Here is a 16,337-nt window from a genome sequence, read left to right as displayed (position 1 = left end):
CTTTTATCTTTATATATACTTAAATACATATATAAATACTTACATATATTTAAAGTCAACAATCTTACTGGGGGAAAAAAAAGCAGTCCTCTGTGGGTTTGTTAGCAGCAAAATTGATGGGGTTTCAACAGCTTTTATTTCAGCTGTTACTCCAGAAGTAGTGGAGTGAAATGGAATTGAGCTGTTCCCTGTTGCGTGTTTAGTTGGAGATAATTGTTCCAGGTGAACGTGTCCCATATGCATCTGTGTCAGGAGAATAACTGCTGTTGTGAGATAACTTGAGCTGGTTGAATTAATTATGAATTAATTATGAATTAACGTGTTATTGTATGCTTCAACAAATTCATTACCTGCCACAGCATTTGGTTGAAGCCAGGTTTCTGCACACGCAAAGATGTCTGCAGATGGGTAATTAGGAAAACTATTTTGAGCTACACTGGGACAGTAGAACTTGATCACCTGATTGCATAGCGAAGCCCGTAGCAAAACCTGTGCAGGCTCTTCTATTGGATTGCCAGATTCTAGTATGAGTTCTCAGAAGTGGTTAAGCATGGAAGAAAATCCTTTAAACTTCTTAAAACATGCTTAACTTAATCAGAAGATCTGATGAACTTGATTTGTGGCACTCTGCGAAGTTCTGAAGAGTTCTAGAGTAAGATTAAGTGTCCTGTGCTGTAATGTTGATTGCATGTAAAAACAAATTGTGCTGTTGAAAGATTATTTGGCATGCTTTGGCTTGAATTTAACACAAACTGAAGCTTGGTAGTGCACGTTACTTAGGTGTGCCCTTGTGAGAGGGACAAGAAATAGAGCTTTTGCTAGCATTAATGCCTTTTGCTCTCTATCAAAATATCTAAACTATGTTTTGGCTCAAGTGAGCTGAAGAAATTTTCTTGCCCTGTGAATGTCCTGTGTAAAAAGATGACTTTTTAGTCCCCAGTTATTAGTAAAACAAAAATGCCAGTATGATATCCCTAAATTTATATTGCTCAGACTGTTAGAGAACATTTAGACACAGTGGTGTGTGTTGGCAAGAATGTGGTTGATTTGTGTATTTATCTGCTTAAGAAAAGCCTCATGATAATTTAATTATCAGTCCTTTGTGGCAAGCTTAGCAGTAGCAGAGATTGCAGTGTTGCGTACTTCTAGTTCAAACTACTGAAGGGTCTTGAGATTTCTTGTTTGAAGTCTGGGACACTTGGAATTTCTGGCGTCTGTAGGGGCACTGCTCTGAGTAGTTATTTTTGACATGAGACTTCACAAATTGTGTAACACTCTACCAGAATCAGAAGTGTACTTTTTGCTTGTTTTAACTAATAAATGAATATATGGTAACTGGCTGATAGTTGCCAAAGTTGCTGTGAAAAAAGTTGCATGTTACCATATAAACTTCTATAAAATTAACATCAGATTTTGATGTTTTCCAACATAATAGATAACTTTAGGTTACGTCCATTTCTTAAAATCAGGAGTTAAAGTGAATCGGAGCGGTCAGAAGGGAATCTTTTCCAAGTAGAGGCAAAGCTTTCTTTCTAAAATGAGAAATAAATCCATAATTTGCATCCCTGGTAATTGGTATATGATTTTGCAGAGTGATGTCAATCTAATGCACCTTTCAGAAAGCAACTGAAGTTTTTGTGGTCTCAACCCATTCAGAATAGCACGTTTCTGTAGGGAGTGTAGAATCACAGAATGGCCTGGGTTGAAAAGGACCACAATGCTCATCCAGTTCCAACCCCCTGCTGTGTGCAGGGTCACCAACCAGCAGACCAGGCTGCCCAGAGCCACATCCAGCCTGGCCTTGAATGCCTGCAGGGATGGGGCATCCACAGCCTCCTTGGGCAGCCTGTTCCAGTGTGTCACCACCCTCTGTGTGGAAAACTTCCTCTGTTTATGTCAGGCAGATGCTGTGAGGTTTTGTTTATTTTATGCACTACTCATGTGGAACAGAGAGAGACAGACATGTATAAACTTAATGGTTACATGGAATGCTCTTTAAAGAGAAAAAAAAAAAAAGAATAGCAGTTTTGAACTTCACCGTCCAGTCTGTTTTAAAAAAAGTGTGACCAGATTTAAGCTGGTGCAAAGTGTTGAGTTGATTGAATTGTTGGGTATTAACTGTATTTAGGTTGGTAAGAAAAGTAAGTTTATGAGCAGAAAGGATTGCAGGCAGTGCTTATACTCTTACAAGTAGAAGCTGCTTTTGAAAGCAGTTCTCAGTTTTAAAATTAGCTTGAGTACTTCTTATGAAAGAAATGAAAGAACAAGGGGAAAAAAAGCAGGTGTAACTACTCTCAGCTTGGACTGACAGCCTTGAAATAACTCAGCTTGTTTTAATGCACTACTGTATTTGAGCCTCCTGGCATTGGTCCTCCAATGAATCATTGGGATGGCAAGGAATTGTACAGCTACAGATGTACAGCAGCTTTTATCCAACTTCTGCGTTAGCTGAATGTTGCACTTCATTACAGGAGTTCCTAGTGCAAAACTGTTACAGGATAATCAAGTTTAAAAAAAAAAAACAAATTTTTTTTTTTTTTTTTGTCAGCTGTTTTCTTTGGAAGGTTGGAGCATCTGTGACTATGCTACATTTGGTTATACATATAACATATAACATTTGGTTATACCCAGCTCATTAAATCAGTACAGCTTTTGGGGAGGGGGGGGTGTTGGAGAGTGTTGCCCAAACATCTCCTGTAGATGTGCAATCCCCTCAGAGGGAAGATTAGCTTTGCTAGAGAAATTGGTAATGATTCAGCATAGCTCAAATACGTTTTAAGAAAGAAAGTTGTCTCACTGTGTCTTTGATCTTTGTAGGCGCATTCTTCACTCCAAGGGTGAGCTGAGTGAAGATCGACACAAGCAATATGAGGAATTTGCGATGTCTTATCAGAAACTGTTGGCAAATTCTCAGTCTCTGGCTGACATCCTGGATGAAAATATGCCTGACCTTCCCCAGGACAAACCAACACCTGAGGGTAGGCAATCATCTACAGGAGCAAGTAAACAGGATGCTGGTTTGAATGTGGGGGTAGCTGGCTAAAGCTTCTTACTGATGTGCTCTTTCCATTCACTTATTTTGATTTATTCCCCCAACCCCCCCTTAAAGATATGAAAGAGTAAATAACAGTGTTACTTATTTAAGTAATTAAACCTAATGTGCAACTGTAACCATAACATCCATGCTGTGTAGTCACAGTATTTGAAGTAATATATCTTTAAATCGTTTCAGGTAATACTGGAATAAATGGAAATTCAAAAATGTTCCATTTAGTGTAATGCCTTCTTAATATTTAAATAACTGCATATTTTATAAACCAGTATTGTTCTAAAATGAATTTGAAATCTGTTCTGTTGTGGTGTTATGAGTAGGAACGTACTGTTACCAGGTAAGTCACTAGGTGCTTCTTTGACCTCCTGGGAAGTACAGCATTTCATTTGCAAAGCTATTCAATGCCTTGTTTCAGAATTTAGATTCAGAGCTATTGTTGGAATGAGTGTACCTTCCATCTGAAGTGATCTTGAGCTTTAAAATGCTGCATTTCATGAGTGCTTTGCCTTTATTATGCTTTGTAACCTTCTGTTCTTTAAATTCTGTTGGGTGTATTTCATCATGCAGGACGTAATGTGCCTATTGCCTCTACTTGTTTTAACTGTCTCCCTGATATTGCCTGTTTTTCTATGAATGCCAAATTCAGAACTTTAAAGTTGCATATTGAAATATCTGATGTTCAGATTAGATTACTACAAGTTAACTTAAAGTATACAGTGCTACATTTATGAGAAAATAATGGCAGTGATGAGCAGCCTAATGTGTTTCTGAAAGTATGTATGTTTTTGTAGTTTTTGAAGATGTCTCCTTCCTTATTAAGGTGAGAAATTTGCATAAATAACTTCATTATGGTTTTGCATTTCTGCAGAACATGGACCTGGCATTGATATTTTCACACCAGGAAAGCCTGGAGAATATGACCTGGAAGGAGGTATCTGGGAAGATGAGGATGCTAGAAACTTCTATGAGAACCTCATTGACTTGAAGGCTTTTGTGCCAGCAATTTTGTTTAAAGATAATGAAAAGTGTTGTCAGAGCAAGGATTCCAGCAAAGATGAATCAAGAGGTAGAATGCTTAAACATATGACTTTTTTGTTTATTTGCTTTTTGTTTGTTTGTTTTGAATAAATCTTTTCTGACAGATAAGTTGATGCAAGTAGTGAGCCTGTAATAAAATAATTTCTGGTCATCAGAACAATACAGAGGTTTGGGTGAGTTTTTAGGGTGTCATGTATGTGGGGATAGGTATTACCTGAGTGGCACTAGAGGAAAAAAAGTAAATGCAATTGTATGTTAATGGAATTATAAATTGAAAATAATTGGTGACTGAACAGTGTCAGTTAATGCTGCCTTCTCTGTGGGGAAACTTAGTAGTCTGCCTTCTTTGAGAGATGATAGGGTTCGCTCTGTGTTTTCACTAGATTGTTAATTATGGGCATCTCATCATAAAAGTCCAGTAGATTTTAAGGACAGACGATTCTTCACTTCTGATGGGACCCTGGGTTCACAGCCAGGCATTGATCTGTCTTAGTTATAATGGGTTAAAAGTGACGTTTGCCATTGCTGACTTCAAACATGACAGAAGATGCATGTTTGAATAAGGCCACTGTTAACAGCTTTTAGAGTGTGAACAGAGACACTTGGTAGTTTGCTGATAGATCTGTGCTAGATCAGTGTTGGGTCAGAACGGAATTTCAACTTCCAAGCTCACAGCCTCCTTTCTAATTTCTAAATTCTAAAGTTTCTCTGTGAGAGGAATTAAGTATTGGAGCAGGTTGCCCAGGGGAGATTAGAAACTTTGTCTAAAGGGAATTTGGAGGCAAGTGGAAAAAAAAAAATCCTTGAGGTCTATTCAAAAGTGTATTAGTCTGATTCAAAGTAGGTTACCTGTTTCATAACTCAGCGATTTTCATATGATGTTTGCAATGTGTGTTTAAAAAAAAAATAAGTACTTTATTACAGCTGTTTACATAGAAAATTACACATCACCAAAGGAAAAAAAAATCAAATGATACTTGAAGGAGGTCTGCAGGAGGATAGCAAAAGATTGTAGGCTGTAGTTTACATTGCTTTGTGTTGGACCAGCTTTATTGTCCAAGAAAAATGCTAGCTATTTTCTGAATCTTCATCTAGAAATTCATAGTATTTTTTTTATCCCAAGGACAAATATGATTCATATTAGATCTTTTGCACAGCAGATCAATTTTTAAGTATCTTCCATCAGCTGTACCTTTTGCATTCATTTTTTTATTACTTTTTGTAGATCTGCATAAAATACTTCAATTTCTTATGTCTATTTGTCTATTAGTTGACATACAAAGAATGTGTTGTGCAAATGTTAAGTGAGAATTTCTACCTTTAAATGTCTGTTTTTAAGTAATGTTTGTGATGTATTCATTCATTTGGGTCATTGTGTCTGACCCTTCCAGCATGCAGTTTTGCTTGGCAACCAGTTTCAAACACTTCCAGACTTAAATTGCTGATTTTTGTAATCATTTTTATTGTGTTTGAACGTCTGCATATCATCCAGTGACATTTCAAGTATAGTTCAGAGCTAATGAAAGAAGTAAAACTGCTGGCAATGCATAGCAGAACCCTGTCTAGCTAAATAATTGCAGTTTCCAGGCATATGGATAAAGCTGTATGAAGGATGTCAGAGCTCTGAGACCTAGCAGGTAAGAGTGTAGACTCAAGAATTAGGGGGACTTGGTGAAAGGAAATACGGTAAAAAGGCATTGCTAGAGAGACATAAGTTTAGCAGTGCAAGTCTTCGTATTCTAATCATGATTGCATGTATTTAATGATTTAGTACTTCTACTTAACTCTTAATTAGATTCAAAAGATGCCAAAGATAATAAGGAAGCAGCTCCTGGGGGTGAGGATTTGGAGTTGGAGCTGGAGAACCTGGATATTAACGATGATCCACTGGAACTGGACTGTGGAGATGAAGCAGAAGATCTTACAAAAAAGCTTCTTGATGAACAAGGTAAAAAGAAAAGAACTGGGGTTGGGAGTTTGGGAGTTCTGTGTTGTTTCCTGAGTTGTCTATGAAACTCACAAGTTAGGGGGGGAAAAAAAAATGACAAGAACAGCTCTAGAGCAGCACTTTTTCCTGAAAGAAAATTGATATCATTCTGGATAAAATTTCCTTTTTTTTTTTCTTTCCTTTTCTTCCCTAAGCCATACCTTCTTTGGAAGCAGTTTTCCTTATTTTGTTCTTCTGATTAGTCACATGATCAGCTCATTAAGCTGGTTAAGATCTTAAGATCTAATAAACTGCCAGGACAGAGGATTGTTAACGCCTGGTCAGACGTTTCAAACAAAACAGCAAGGAGCTTGGTTCTTGCTGTCTGAAAGGTAGATACACATGGATGGTATCTTGGAATTAAAGGGAGAAAGGGCAACTCATTCTAGATTGGTCATAGCCTGCTAGACAGGTCAAAAATACTCAGTGAGTAGGCAGATAAAGAAACGTGAGATGTGAGCAGCGTGCAAGTGTTACTTTATTTAAACATACAAAGAAACAGTGATTGTGTGTGTGTGTGTCTGTCTGGAATTCTGATGCTCTTAGTTTTAAAGACCTGGTGCTACCAACTGTTGAAAATTTAAACTTGCATGTTTTCATCGAGTCAATTGGTAGATGTTTGTTTGTTTTTTTTAACAGCCTTTCTTGTGAATAAAAATCACTGGGGTTTGACATTAGGTGTCCTTAAGCCATAAAATATATCTTTAAGTTTCAGTACTTACTGAATTATTTTCATGCATTTTTGTTTACAGTAGGTTATTATTAGTGTTTTGTGGAAAGCCAGTAGAGAATAAAACCATTGTATTATATTGCTATTTAAAACAAACAAAGAACCCCAGTATTCTTGGCTGAGATAAAACTTCCAGTATAAAAAGAGGGTGCCAGCATAAAAAGAGGTATAGCTGCATCTTAAATAAGTGGTCTAAAGATGAAGAAACATAGCTTTAGTTGTGATAATCTGGGAGTGTGGGTTTCATTGGCAGAAGGAATAAGCTAAATTAGAGGGGAAAAAAATGAAAGAGGAAATAGGGTAAGTAAGGTACACAGTCTAGTGAGTGGATACGTGCCTTGTACTACTTCTGCATCTCTTTCTGGTGGCTGGAGCATCTCTTCAGTCTTTTTTTCTGTGCCCAAATACAAGGGAAACAAGGCTTTTCTTCAAAATGTGTGTTTTCCAAGCACGTTTGTCTTGGTATAGCATCCTTCACAGCACTGCAATGCATATTTCTTCACTTATTTCTTAAAAGTTTGAGTCCGTAGTTAGTTAAATTTGAGATACAACTTGTAAGAGGAAAACTTACATTGTTAGTTGAAGAGGATGATTAATCAGGAATTCAGGTAACATTTTATTTCTCTGTTATGTTAACTTTGAGTGAATCTTAATTTTCTTATTTTCAATATGCTCAGGCAAGAGAGAGGGAGCAGATAGCACCGGAGCTGACAGTAGTGACGGAAAACAAGCTGAAAGAAGTGAGTTTTCAGGTTGTTTTTAAAAGAGAAGAGAAAATGGGGAAAAATGGAGCTGTGTGAAAGATGTTGAGAGAGGAATGGCCAGGATGAAAGCCATCAAGGATATTGGGAGCAAGGGGAGTCTGATGTTAACATATATATATATTTAGCATCATTTTTGTAAGGCTCGCCAGCAGTGGAAAGAATGTGTAGAAGATGAGTGTTAATGCTCCACAATGCTACTTGCTGCACTATTTAGAGAGCTGGTGAACCTCCTATTAGGAGAGCAGAAATAATATATGCATGCCACTCTCATTAAAGTGTTTTGTGGGATTGAATGTCTTGAGTGTACATTCTGAATACATTCTTTAATGAGGCCTTGGTTCAGCAGGAGTGTTGGACATTATGTCTGTGTGTTCTGCATAAGGGAGGGCCAGCAATTTGTACTGGTTCCTATCAGCTGAATGTGGCTGCTTCCTTAAGACCATACTTGTTACAGATGTTCATCTCACAGAGGGGTAGCACTGTGCAAACATTTCTGTAATTCACACTGTCTGGATGATACTACAGGAAACAGACAAAACTTTCTGGCAGAATGGACTTTTTAGATATAGACACTCTTAGAGCTGTGGTTTTGTACAAATAAATTGTTTATTATCAGGGAGCCAAGGCTTTTTCAGGAACTGTGCATGTGGGGAGAGGGGAAGGCAAATAGCTGTTGGTACTGAAATAGATGATTTCTTAGCACCGGCCGTTGCAGGAGAAGGACTTCAGTAATTCTGCAGTGTCCTCTCATAGTTGGTTAGTTCTAGTCCCTGAAAATTGCAGGATTCCATGAAATTTTGGTTAAATGCAAAGGTGTTTCAAAAAAAAAAAAAAAAAAAAAGTGTTTTCTCAATCTCTACGATGATCTTGCTCTGTGATTTGGTCTGCCCCCAGATAAACTAGTAAAAATACCCTCATGTCAATTGTTACACATTGCTATTTCCTGTGATTTCTGTAAAAGAATGAATGCATTTCGAAACATAGAGGTGAGAATGCAACTAAAGAGGATCAAAGGGAGAAGCAAGAGCTGAAATTTATTTTGCTTTTGCTTTGATTGCATGGTTAGCATAGTTGTTTACCTCAGAGAAAGAAGCTCTAACCTTTTCATTTCCTGCCACTGTCAAATTCTTCATTTTTCCACTCTGAAGTCACAAATATATTTCAGGTATTACGAAGGATCCTTTTCACTTAGAAAGGGTGTTTACCTCAAGGAGGAAGAAATACAGCGTAAGAATACTTGCAGTCTTCCAGTGGGAGAGGGGACTAATGAGAGAAGAGAGAGAGTTGGGAAATGTGGAAATGGAATGTGGTCGCGAGGCCTTCTGAAAGATTGCCTTGAGAAGTGACTGAATTGGTTAAGATTCAGTTTTTATTTTATTTCAGCAGCAGAGTCAGTTTGAACAGAAAATAGAAATGAGGCAACAAACAGCAGTAGGAAGGGGAAGGTGAAAGAGCATTTGAAGGAGACAGGAAGGAATATTCTGTAATTATCTAGGAGGAAAAATGTTTTTTTCTCAATTCTTGTAGAAGTTGAGTATGTGAGTAATGAGGGAGTCAGTGTTGTACTAAATATGTAGAACCTCAAGGTCCTCTTGGCTGAGCATCTGGAACTTTTTTTTTTTCCTTCTTTCTTAGTGAACCCTTCTGTCTTGTTCTTCCAATTTCTAATTGCCTGAGGAAGAGGCAGTGTCATCAGCTTCCATCTCTAGCATTGTGGAGACAGGATTGCTGGCAATGTTTCTTGGAGCAATTCCTACAGCTTCTTTACCTAAGTTAGACTTCTGTCCTTACATCCCCAGAACAAAGAAAAAAGTCCTATGACATAAGCAAAGAGAAATCAAAAATGATTTCAGTAACTTGAAAAGAAACTTCAGTCTTATCTCAATGTTTAGGCTGAAATGACAAAGAAATTTTGGCAAGCGTTGAGTACTTTTTAGTGATTTTTCAGGGACCATTTTCTCACCTACCTGTGTTCTTGAAGTCTGCCTGTGTTTTCTTTCCAGACACCTCCTAATTATTGCTGAGTGTCCTTGAGCTGAAAGGAAACAGAAGTTCACCACATTCCCTTTTTTAGAAAGCAGTTTTCTTTTGCACTGCTTTGGCCAAGGAAGAGTTCTTCCAAACGTTTGTTTCGACTCATTGTTTTGGCTCGTGCTGACAAACAAGCTAGACTCTTCTCTAGGACTCCAGTTAATTCTGGATATCTGGATTTTAACTTTTTTTCCTCTTCATAACACTTGTTTTGCAGTTAAGGTGTAGCTGTAGGGGTATTGGTTTGAAATCTTCACAGCTGATGCTGGAAAAATCTGAATTTCAATGGTAGGCTCCTTTAGTTCAGTGGTGTTACTGACTCAACCAGTAGATTCAGGTCATTGTCTGCTTACTGTGTTGCAAAATACACAGAGCTTTGCTTGAGAAAACAAGTTGTTACTTGCCGTGCAACTGCTGTGTGCTCAAACCTCCTTCCTTTTCACAGTGGTTTCTTACTTCAGTGTCTGCACAGGTGAAGGATCAACATTGGCCAGCTTCAGTTTTTTGCCACTTTTTGGACATTCTTGTGAAAAAAAAAAAAATAAAAGTAAAAAAATCTGCTTCTCACACAGAGCAAACGTAAGGAGTAGAATCTGCAGTTGCAATGTTTTTGCTGTACTGTTTTCCCCCATGTTTGGGCCTTTTTGTGGTCCGTGTTTTATTGCCTAAACAATTCACCACAGTCTTCCAGGAATATGCGTTTGTTGTTTCTCCCGACAGTGTAAATCAGGGACAGGAACTCTTGATTTTGTTATTAATTCATTAATAGGAAGATAAGTTTTAAAGGTGATACTTTAGACTCTTGCTGGTATAGACCAACAGTGAATTTTTTTTAATACTAAAAATATTAAAAATTAATTTGTTTTCATATTTCTTTGTTTTTTGTTTTTGAATCTGTAGATAAATATTCAAAATTTAAACATTACAAATGTGCTGTGTTTGGGGAATGTGATAGTAAATCATTATATTTTGTAGCTTAAAGATGTGTGCTGCTTGTTTATTTCACTCTGTTAGAACAAGAGGATGAAGAAGCCAGTACTGGATCTCATTTAAAACTTATAGTTGATGCTTTTCTTCAGCAGCTTCCAAACTGTGTGAACAGAGACCTCATAGACAAGGTACTGTCATAGTTCTCTTTTTTTTTTTTTTTCCCCAACTCTTAAAAATATATAATGCTACCTCAGATTGATAAGTAATAAAGACTGAAGCTTTGGAGTCTGTCAGTAACTGAATTTGATTTTAACTTAAAGGAAATATTTTTTTCTCTCCCACGTAGTAAACTATTGCCCAGATATCGTGTGAGCTGATACTCCTCTCATCCTGTCATGTTTTCTCTACCCATTCTCTTAGACTGTAGTTTGTTTTAAAAGAAGTAGGGCTGTCTTGGTTGTTTTTTTTTGAGATTTTTTTTGTTGTTTTTTTTTCTTCTGTTGCACTCTGACAAATTACTCCTCATCTGTCTTCCTAAAGCTACTTTCTTTATTCTACTGGTCTGAAAAGTTGGTTTATATTCTTGCAACTGTGCTGGTCAGGGTCCATTCTAGACAAAAATTGAGTTTTTAAAGCTCATGTAACAAGCATGGCTCTGTAAATGGTACTCTTGGAAAGAATGCTACATTGCAAACAATGTATTTTTAAAAAGAGATAACCCCATCATTTTAAGGTGAAGTATTATATTGACTTTTCTGTTTATAGGCAGCCATGGATTTTTGCATGAATATGAATACAAAAGCCAACAGAAGAAAACTAGTACGAGCACTTTTCATAGTTCCTAGGCAAAGGTAAGAGGAGGGGGGAAATTTGAATTGACCCTTTTGTTATTTAACATCTGTTTTTTGTTGTTTTGTTTTTTTCACTGTTTAAATTACTGAAATCAAGTGCACATTCCAAGTCATGTTTGGCTGTATTTACTCCTGATGTGATTTTTATCTAGAGAACAAAAGAAATGTTTAAAATAAAATGATATTTAATACAAAATGATTCAACAAAATACTTTGCTGTGGTATTGCAGAATTTTATTATAGTTCATCTTGTTCAGAACTTGTGAATTTATGGTGGGTCTCCTCATAACTTTCTTTTTTTAACTGTGAAAGTAACAGCAAAACCTTAGTGCAAAACCTCTTAGTGCAAAAGAAGGATATATTTACTTCAGGAAGAACTTGTACAATTTTATATGGGACTATCAATAATTAGAGCACAAGGAAGGAATATTTCTTATGACACTAGTTCTTCTGTAATACCTGGCAATTACAGCCTTTTACCTTCTCCAGAGCTACTTTGGAGTTTGCTTAAGGAAAACAAACAGGAGTTTGTGTGAGTTCTTCACTCTATCATTCATTTGTTAGAATTTTCCTACCTTTTTTTTTTTTTTTTTTGGCTTTGTGTAAAATAGACATCTGCACTTGCTAGAAGAGCCTTCCTTATAGAAATGGTTGCAAGGCTGATAGATGGAATTGATAAATTCATTAGAATAGTGTTTCTTTTCCTTATGGTAAACTTGTACCTTAAATAGATGCAACTTAAGTGCAATTATGGAGGAGTCACTTTTCCTGCTCCTCCTTGCCCTGATTTTCCTCAGAGGCTGTTTTGATGCTGCTTCTAGCTCCAACTGTTTCATCATCATCTTGGATTTCCTGTTATATTTCACACTACTTTGATTCCATTCCTTTTTAACACTGTGAGGCAAAAAAACAGAGTGCTCCTTCATCATCTTACCAGCAGGCGCTCTGTAATCCAACAGTTTGTTTTGAAAGTAATTATTTATTTAAAAAAAAAGATTAATTTGTCTGTAGGAACTCAATAGACCAATAGTTGTGGTTGGCTCCAAGGGCTGTTACCTTCTTCACAGTGCAGCTCTTTAATATCTGGAACTGATACTGAAACAATTGAGTCAACCCAATTGATTTTCTTGCAGTTGTTCTTTAATTATAAATATTACTTTTAAATATTAAGTATTAATATCTTAATGCTTGTTTTATATTACTTTCTTGTATTCTAATGCCCTCTTGTGCTGCCTGCTCTGAAACCTTCTGTGCATATAAGTACATCAGCCTCCAGTTGTATGACCATCAGCTCAATTGTGTATATCTCCCTTTTCTTTTTGCCTGCATTACAAATGCCCATCTCTGGGTTACTAAGCAAGAGCCACAGGGTGTTGGCTGAGTATTTTGTTTGGAACCACAAACAATTGCAGTGAAAAAATACCAGCTGAGCTGCCCCATTGATGCAGGCAGTTTTAAAGGACAGTCTGTGCTAATATTTGTTGGCTTTGTTACTGCATTTGGTAAGGGAGCAGCTCTGCTTTCTTCCTTCAAGTCACCATTTACAATCCTTGTGGGAGAATGTCTTGTTGTGCCTACGTAGCATGCAAGTTGCTATAAAATGCTACAAATTGATTTAGAAAAACATACATACAGCTTTGAAGCAATGTCATACCAACAGTATTTCTGTTAGTTTGTGTGTATATATGTATTACATGCAGTTTTGTGTATCCCTTCTCTGGCTGTATTGACATCTCTTTATTTTCCATTACTGTTGTTGCACAGTACTAATTCCAGGAGTTCTTGTAGCATCCCTTCAGGATGCCATTGGAGAAGCAGTATAGGAAAGCTTGTTATAGTTCAGTTCTCAATTTATTATTTTTTTTTTTGAAGGTTAAAGGGAAAAGTGTCCTTAAAAGGTGGAGATAAAACAGTGTATTTTCTAAATGCATTTAGTTTCCAAACATAGTAGATATTGTAGTCTCCATCTGGCTGCTATGTTTGCAGCCATAATAAGGTATCTCGAAACACAGTAACATCTGATCTTTGGAGTGATCACAGTTTCAGGGAGTATGCAGACATAATAATTGCACCAAGAACCTACAAAACTTTAAGGAGAAGTGGTTGAGGAGTTGTGAAAACTCTTTAAGGCCAAAATTATTACATAGTGCTGCTAGGGAGCTTGCTTGGTTTCCCTTGGCTTGTGTAGGCTGGGACAAATGCAAACTTAATTTGTCAGAGAAAAGAAGGCAGCTGTTCCTCAACTGTCACTTGATTAGGGTCAAAATACAGCATCATTAATTTGCTTTGTTGAATACTTACAAATTCATCACATTTAAGCTTCCAGCTTCAATTTGAACCTGCAAACAGAAAGCCTTTTTTAGAGATTTTTTTTTTTTTTTTTCAGTGCTAGTATAAAAGTGGCTTCAGATCTTCAGGGAAGGATTGATTTAAAACTAAGAATGAGCCTTTTAATTCAGGGCTGTGTGGTTTGTACTAAAGTGACAGTACAGTGATTTGACCAATATTGTTTGCAGTTTTAGGACATCTTTGTGCAATTTTTTGCTATCTGAAGTAGTTTAATGCACAGAAACGCACACAGTTTTGCATACTGCAGTCTTGCTGTTTTTTTTTTCTTTTTTTTTCTTTTTTAAATTCAATACGAAGTTTAAAATACCTTTTAAGGTTTCAAGTTCTAAAGTATTTAGGTAAATGCTCAAATAAGGGTTGTGGTTTCTGACTTATTTTTCTTCCCCATTCCTATATATGGTGATCTGTGAAGCTGAACATGTACAGAGCAAAGAGTTCTGTTGCTCTTTGCATTTTAACAGTGTCTGTTCTTAATTCAGAAGTTAGCTGCCTCGTGAGTGTTAAATAGTTCTGAGCATTCTGATCAGATATGTACACTTCTTGTATGTCTGTCTTCATTCAGCTTCCTACCTGAGAATTCTCAGTAAGAGGACCCTCTTTGTTCAATGTAAATTGGCTTCTCGAAGTCTCAGTGCTTCTTTCTTTGGCAGATGAAAATGAGAGATTTGCTTAAGATAGGGTATTTATGCCAGAGCTGAGTAAACAAAACTGATGGTATGAAAATTCCACAGCATCATGTTCTTTCTGTTGAGTAGTGCAGGTGGCAGTTTTTACCTGTGCAAGACCTATGAATACATTTCATTTATCTGGATTATGTTTGTGCTTTCAAGGCAGTTCTCTCTTGCATGTTGCTTTGTGCTTTAAGCTGTCTCTTAAATAGGAACTCAGATAACGAATGTCCAAAATGTCCACTTCGCTTTCTAATAAAATTTTGCATTTAAGGCTTTAATTGAACAAAGTCTTTGTTTTGTTTGTAAATTGACATTTGAAATTCTTAAAAAGCAAACAAATATACCAAAAAAAACCCCTAAACTAAGAAGTTTATTAAATATTTAACTAATGTGCAGTCTGTGAGGTCCAGAGTTGAGTACGTTTCTGTCCTAGAACTTAGGTTATCTATAAATGCAGGTACCAGTAGGTGGTGCCACCTATACTGCAGTTTCTCCACTTTTGAATGCTAATTTTGTTTCCCGTGGAGCAAGTGAACAGATTCAGTGTCTGATAGCCAGCTTTACAATATTTGACCCAAGGCTTTTCCTTATTATATTTCACCTATTTAGAAACACTCAGTATTCTACCCCATGAAAAAACCTTTTGTATCCTGTGATGAAGCAATAATGATGCACTGTAAGACTTAATTTTCCCTCAGGTATATTCAGTTTACAGAGATGAAATTATTAGCACTCAGCAGGCAGCTACTTGTTCAGATTAGAATAAAACTTTGTGCTGCTTTTTAAGAGATCCCACGCAGAAACTCCCTCAATTAAAGCACACCCCCTCATCTCAGCCCAAGTCTTAATTTAGTTCATGCATGTATGTATAAAGTAATGAGACTTTCACTTCTGCTCTGAGTTAATGACTGAATGCTTATAAGCCTGGTAGTAATTTGCTGTAGTTAGTCACCCTTGACTGTGTGTTCCAACAAGCTCAAAAAATGTAAATACTACTTCAGTTATTGATTAACAAGAGAATAAAACTGTTAAATAGGTAACTGGGATACCTCTAATGTTTCACCTGGAGTTTTGTACAAAAGCCACATAGCTTTGCTTTTTTCAGGTAGTGTGTTTTTATGCTTCTGTTCCACAATTTAAACATGGAATTTTCCCTGTTTCTTTGACATTGCCCAGTTTTCATTGCTGCTGCTGTTGTGTGGGCTACAGTTTCGAGGTTTTGTCTCAATTTTCTTCCTTTCTTTGTGAATCCAGCTCTGTTTCGGGGCAAGCTTTATTTTTCTTTTTTTTTTCTTTTTTTTTTTTTTTTTGTGAAGTAAAGATTTTTCCTTTCACAGGCAGTTTCTCTCTTCAGGTATCCAAAGTTAAGATGTTTCTCTCCAGTTACGTAAAAGATGATTTTTAGGGTTTATCTCCTGTTTGCCTTATTTTCAGAACATAAGTGGTATATACAGAGTTATGCAAAGCACTCTATTGTTCAGTCTTTTGTGAAGGGATGCCATTGATCAAGTTTGAAGGCGTTTATTCCATTTTTGCAGCCAGATACTCTGTAATGAGAAGAAACAAAGTACGAGCTTGAACTGAACACCAGAATTCCCTAAGGGGAAACAGGTGTTGCTATAAAATGGTTATGAAGGATTATAACTTAGGAAAGATGAATGAAAATAAGGAAAGTTCTTATATTTTGCAGTATTGCAATTAGTGTGATTGCTAGTTGAGGTTGCCACTTCACCCACTTAACATGATCTGTTGAGGTTTCCTTGATGTAATGACATTCCTGCATTCATTTACAAGTTCACTGTAAGAATAAACATCTTTACCTTCCTGGTTTTGTTTGCAATTACTCAAAACAAAAATTGGGGGGGGGGGGGGGGGGGCGGGGGGTGGTATAAAAAGAAAAAAAAAAAAAAAAAAAATAAAAAAAAAAAAAAAAA

At 36.7% G+C, this 16,337-nt stretch overlaps 1 protein-coding gene across 4 annotated transcripts in view; it reads left to right on the top strand.

Annotated features, from left to right (window-relative positions):
* UPF2 (UPF2 regulator of nonsense mediated mRNA decay) overlaps positions 1 to 16,337 on the top strand; it is a 49,363-nt gene that overhangs the window by 9,500 nt on the left and 23,526 nt on the right. For 3 of the 4 annotated variants that reach the window (XM_042816172.1, XM_042816170.1, XM_042816171.1), the window contains exons 4-9: positions 2,818 to 2,978; positions 3,921 to 4,118; positions 5,886 to 6,038; positions 7,485 to 7,547; positions 10,617 to 10,720; positions 11,298 to 11,383. In XM_042816172.1, the coding sequence (XP_042672106.1) occupies positions 2,818 to 2,978; positions 3,921 to 4,118; positions 5,886 to 6,038; positions 7,485 to 7,547; positions 10,617 to 10,720; positions 11,298 to 11,383 (765 nt within the window). The remainder of the gene's footprint in view (positions 1 to 2,817; positions 2,979 to 3,920; positions 4,119 to 5,885; positions 6,039 to 7,484; positions 7,548 to 10,616; positions 10,721 to 11,297; positions 11,384 to 16,337) is intronic. The other variant, XM_042816174.1, reaches the window with a different exon arrangement.

This window comes from Centrocercus urophasianus, unplaced genomic scaffold, assembly GCF_019232065.1.
Source record: "Centrocercus urophasianus isolate 14NV4802_14NV808 unplaced genomic scaffold, USGS_Curo_1.0 seq_15, whole genome shotgun sequence".
In the NCBI taxonomy this organism is placed as follows: domain Eukaryota; kingdom Metazoa; phylum Chordata; class Aves; order Galliformes; family Phasianidae; genus Centrocercus; species Centrocercus urophasianus.
Note: the sequence above shows the minus strand (reverse complement) of the source record. Positions and strands in the feature narration are given on the sequence as shown.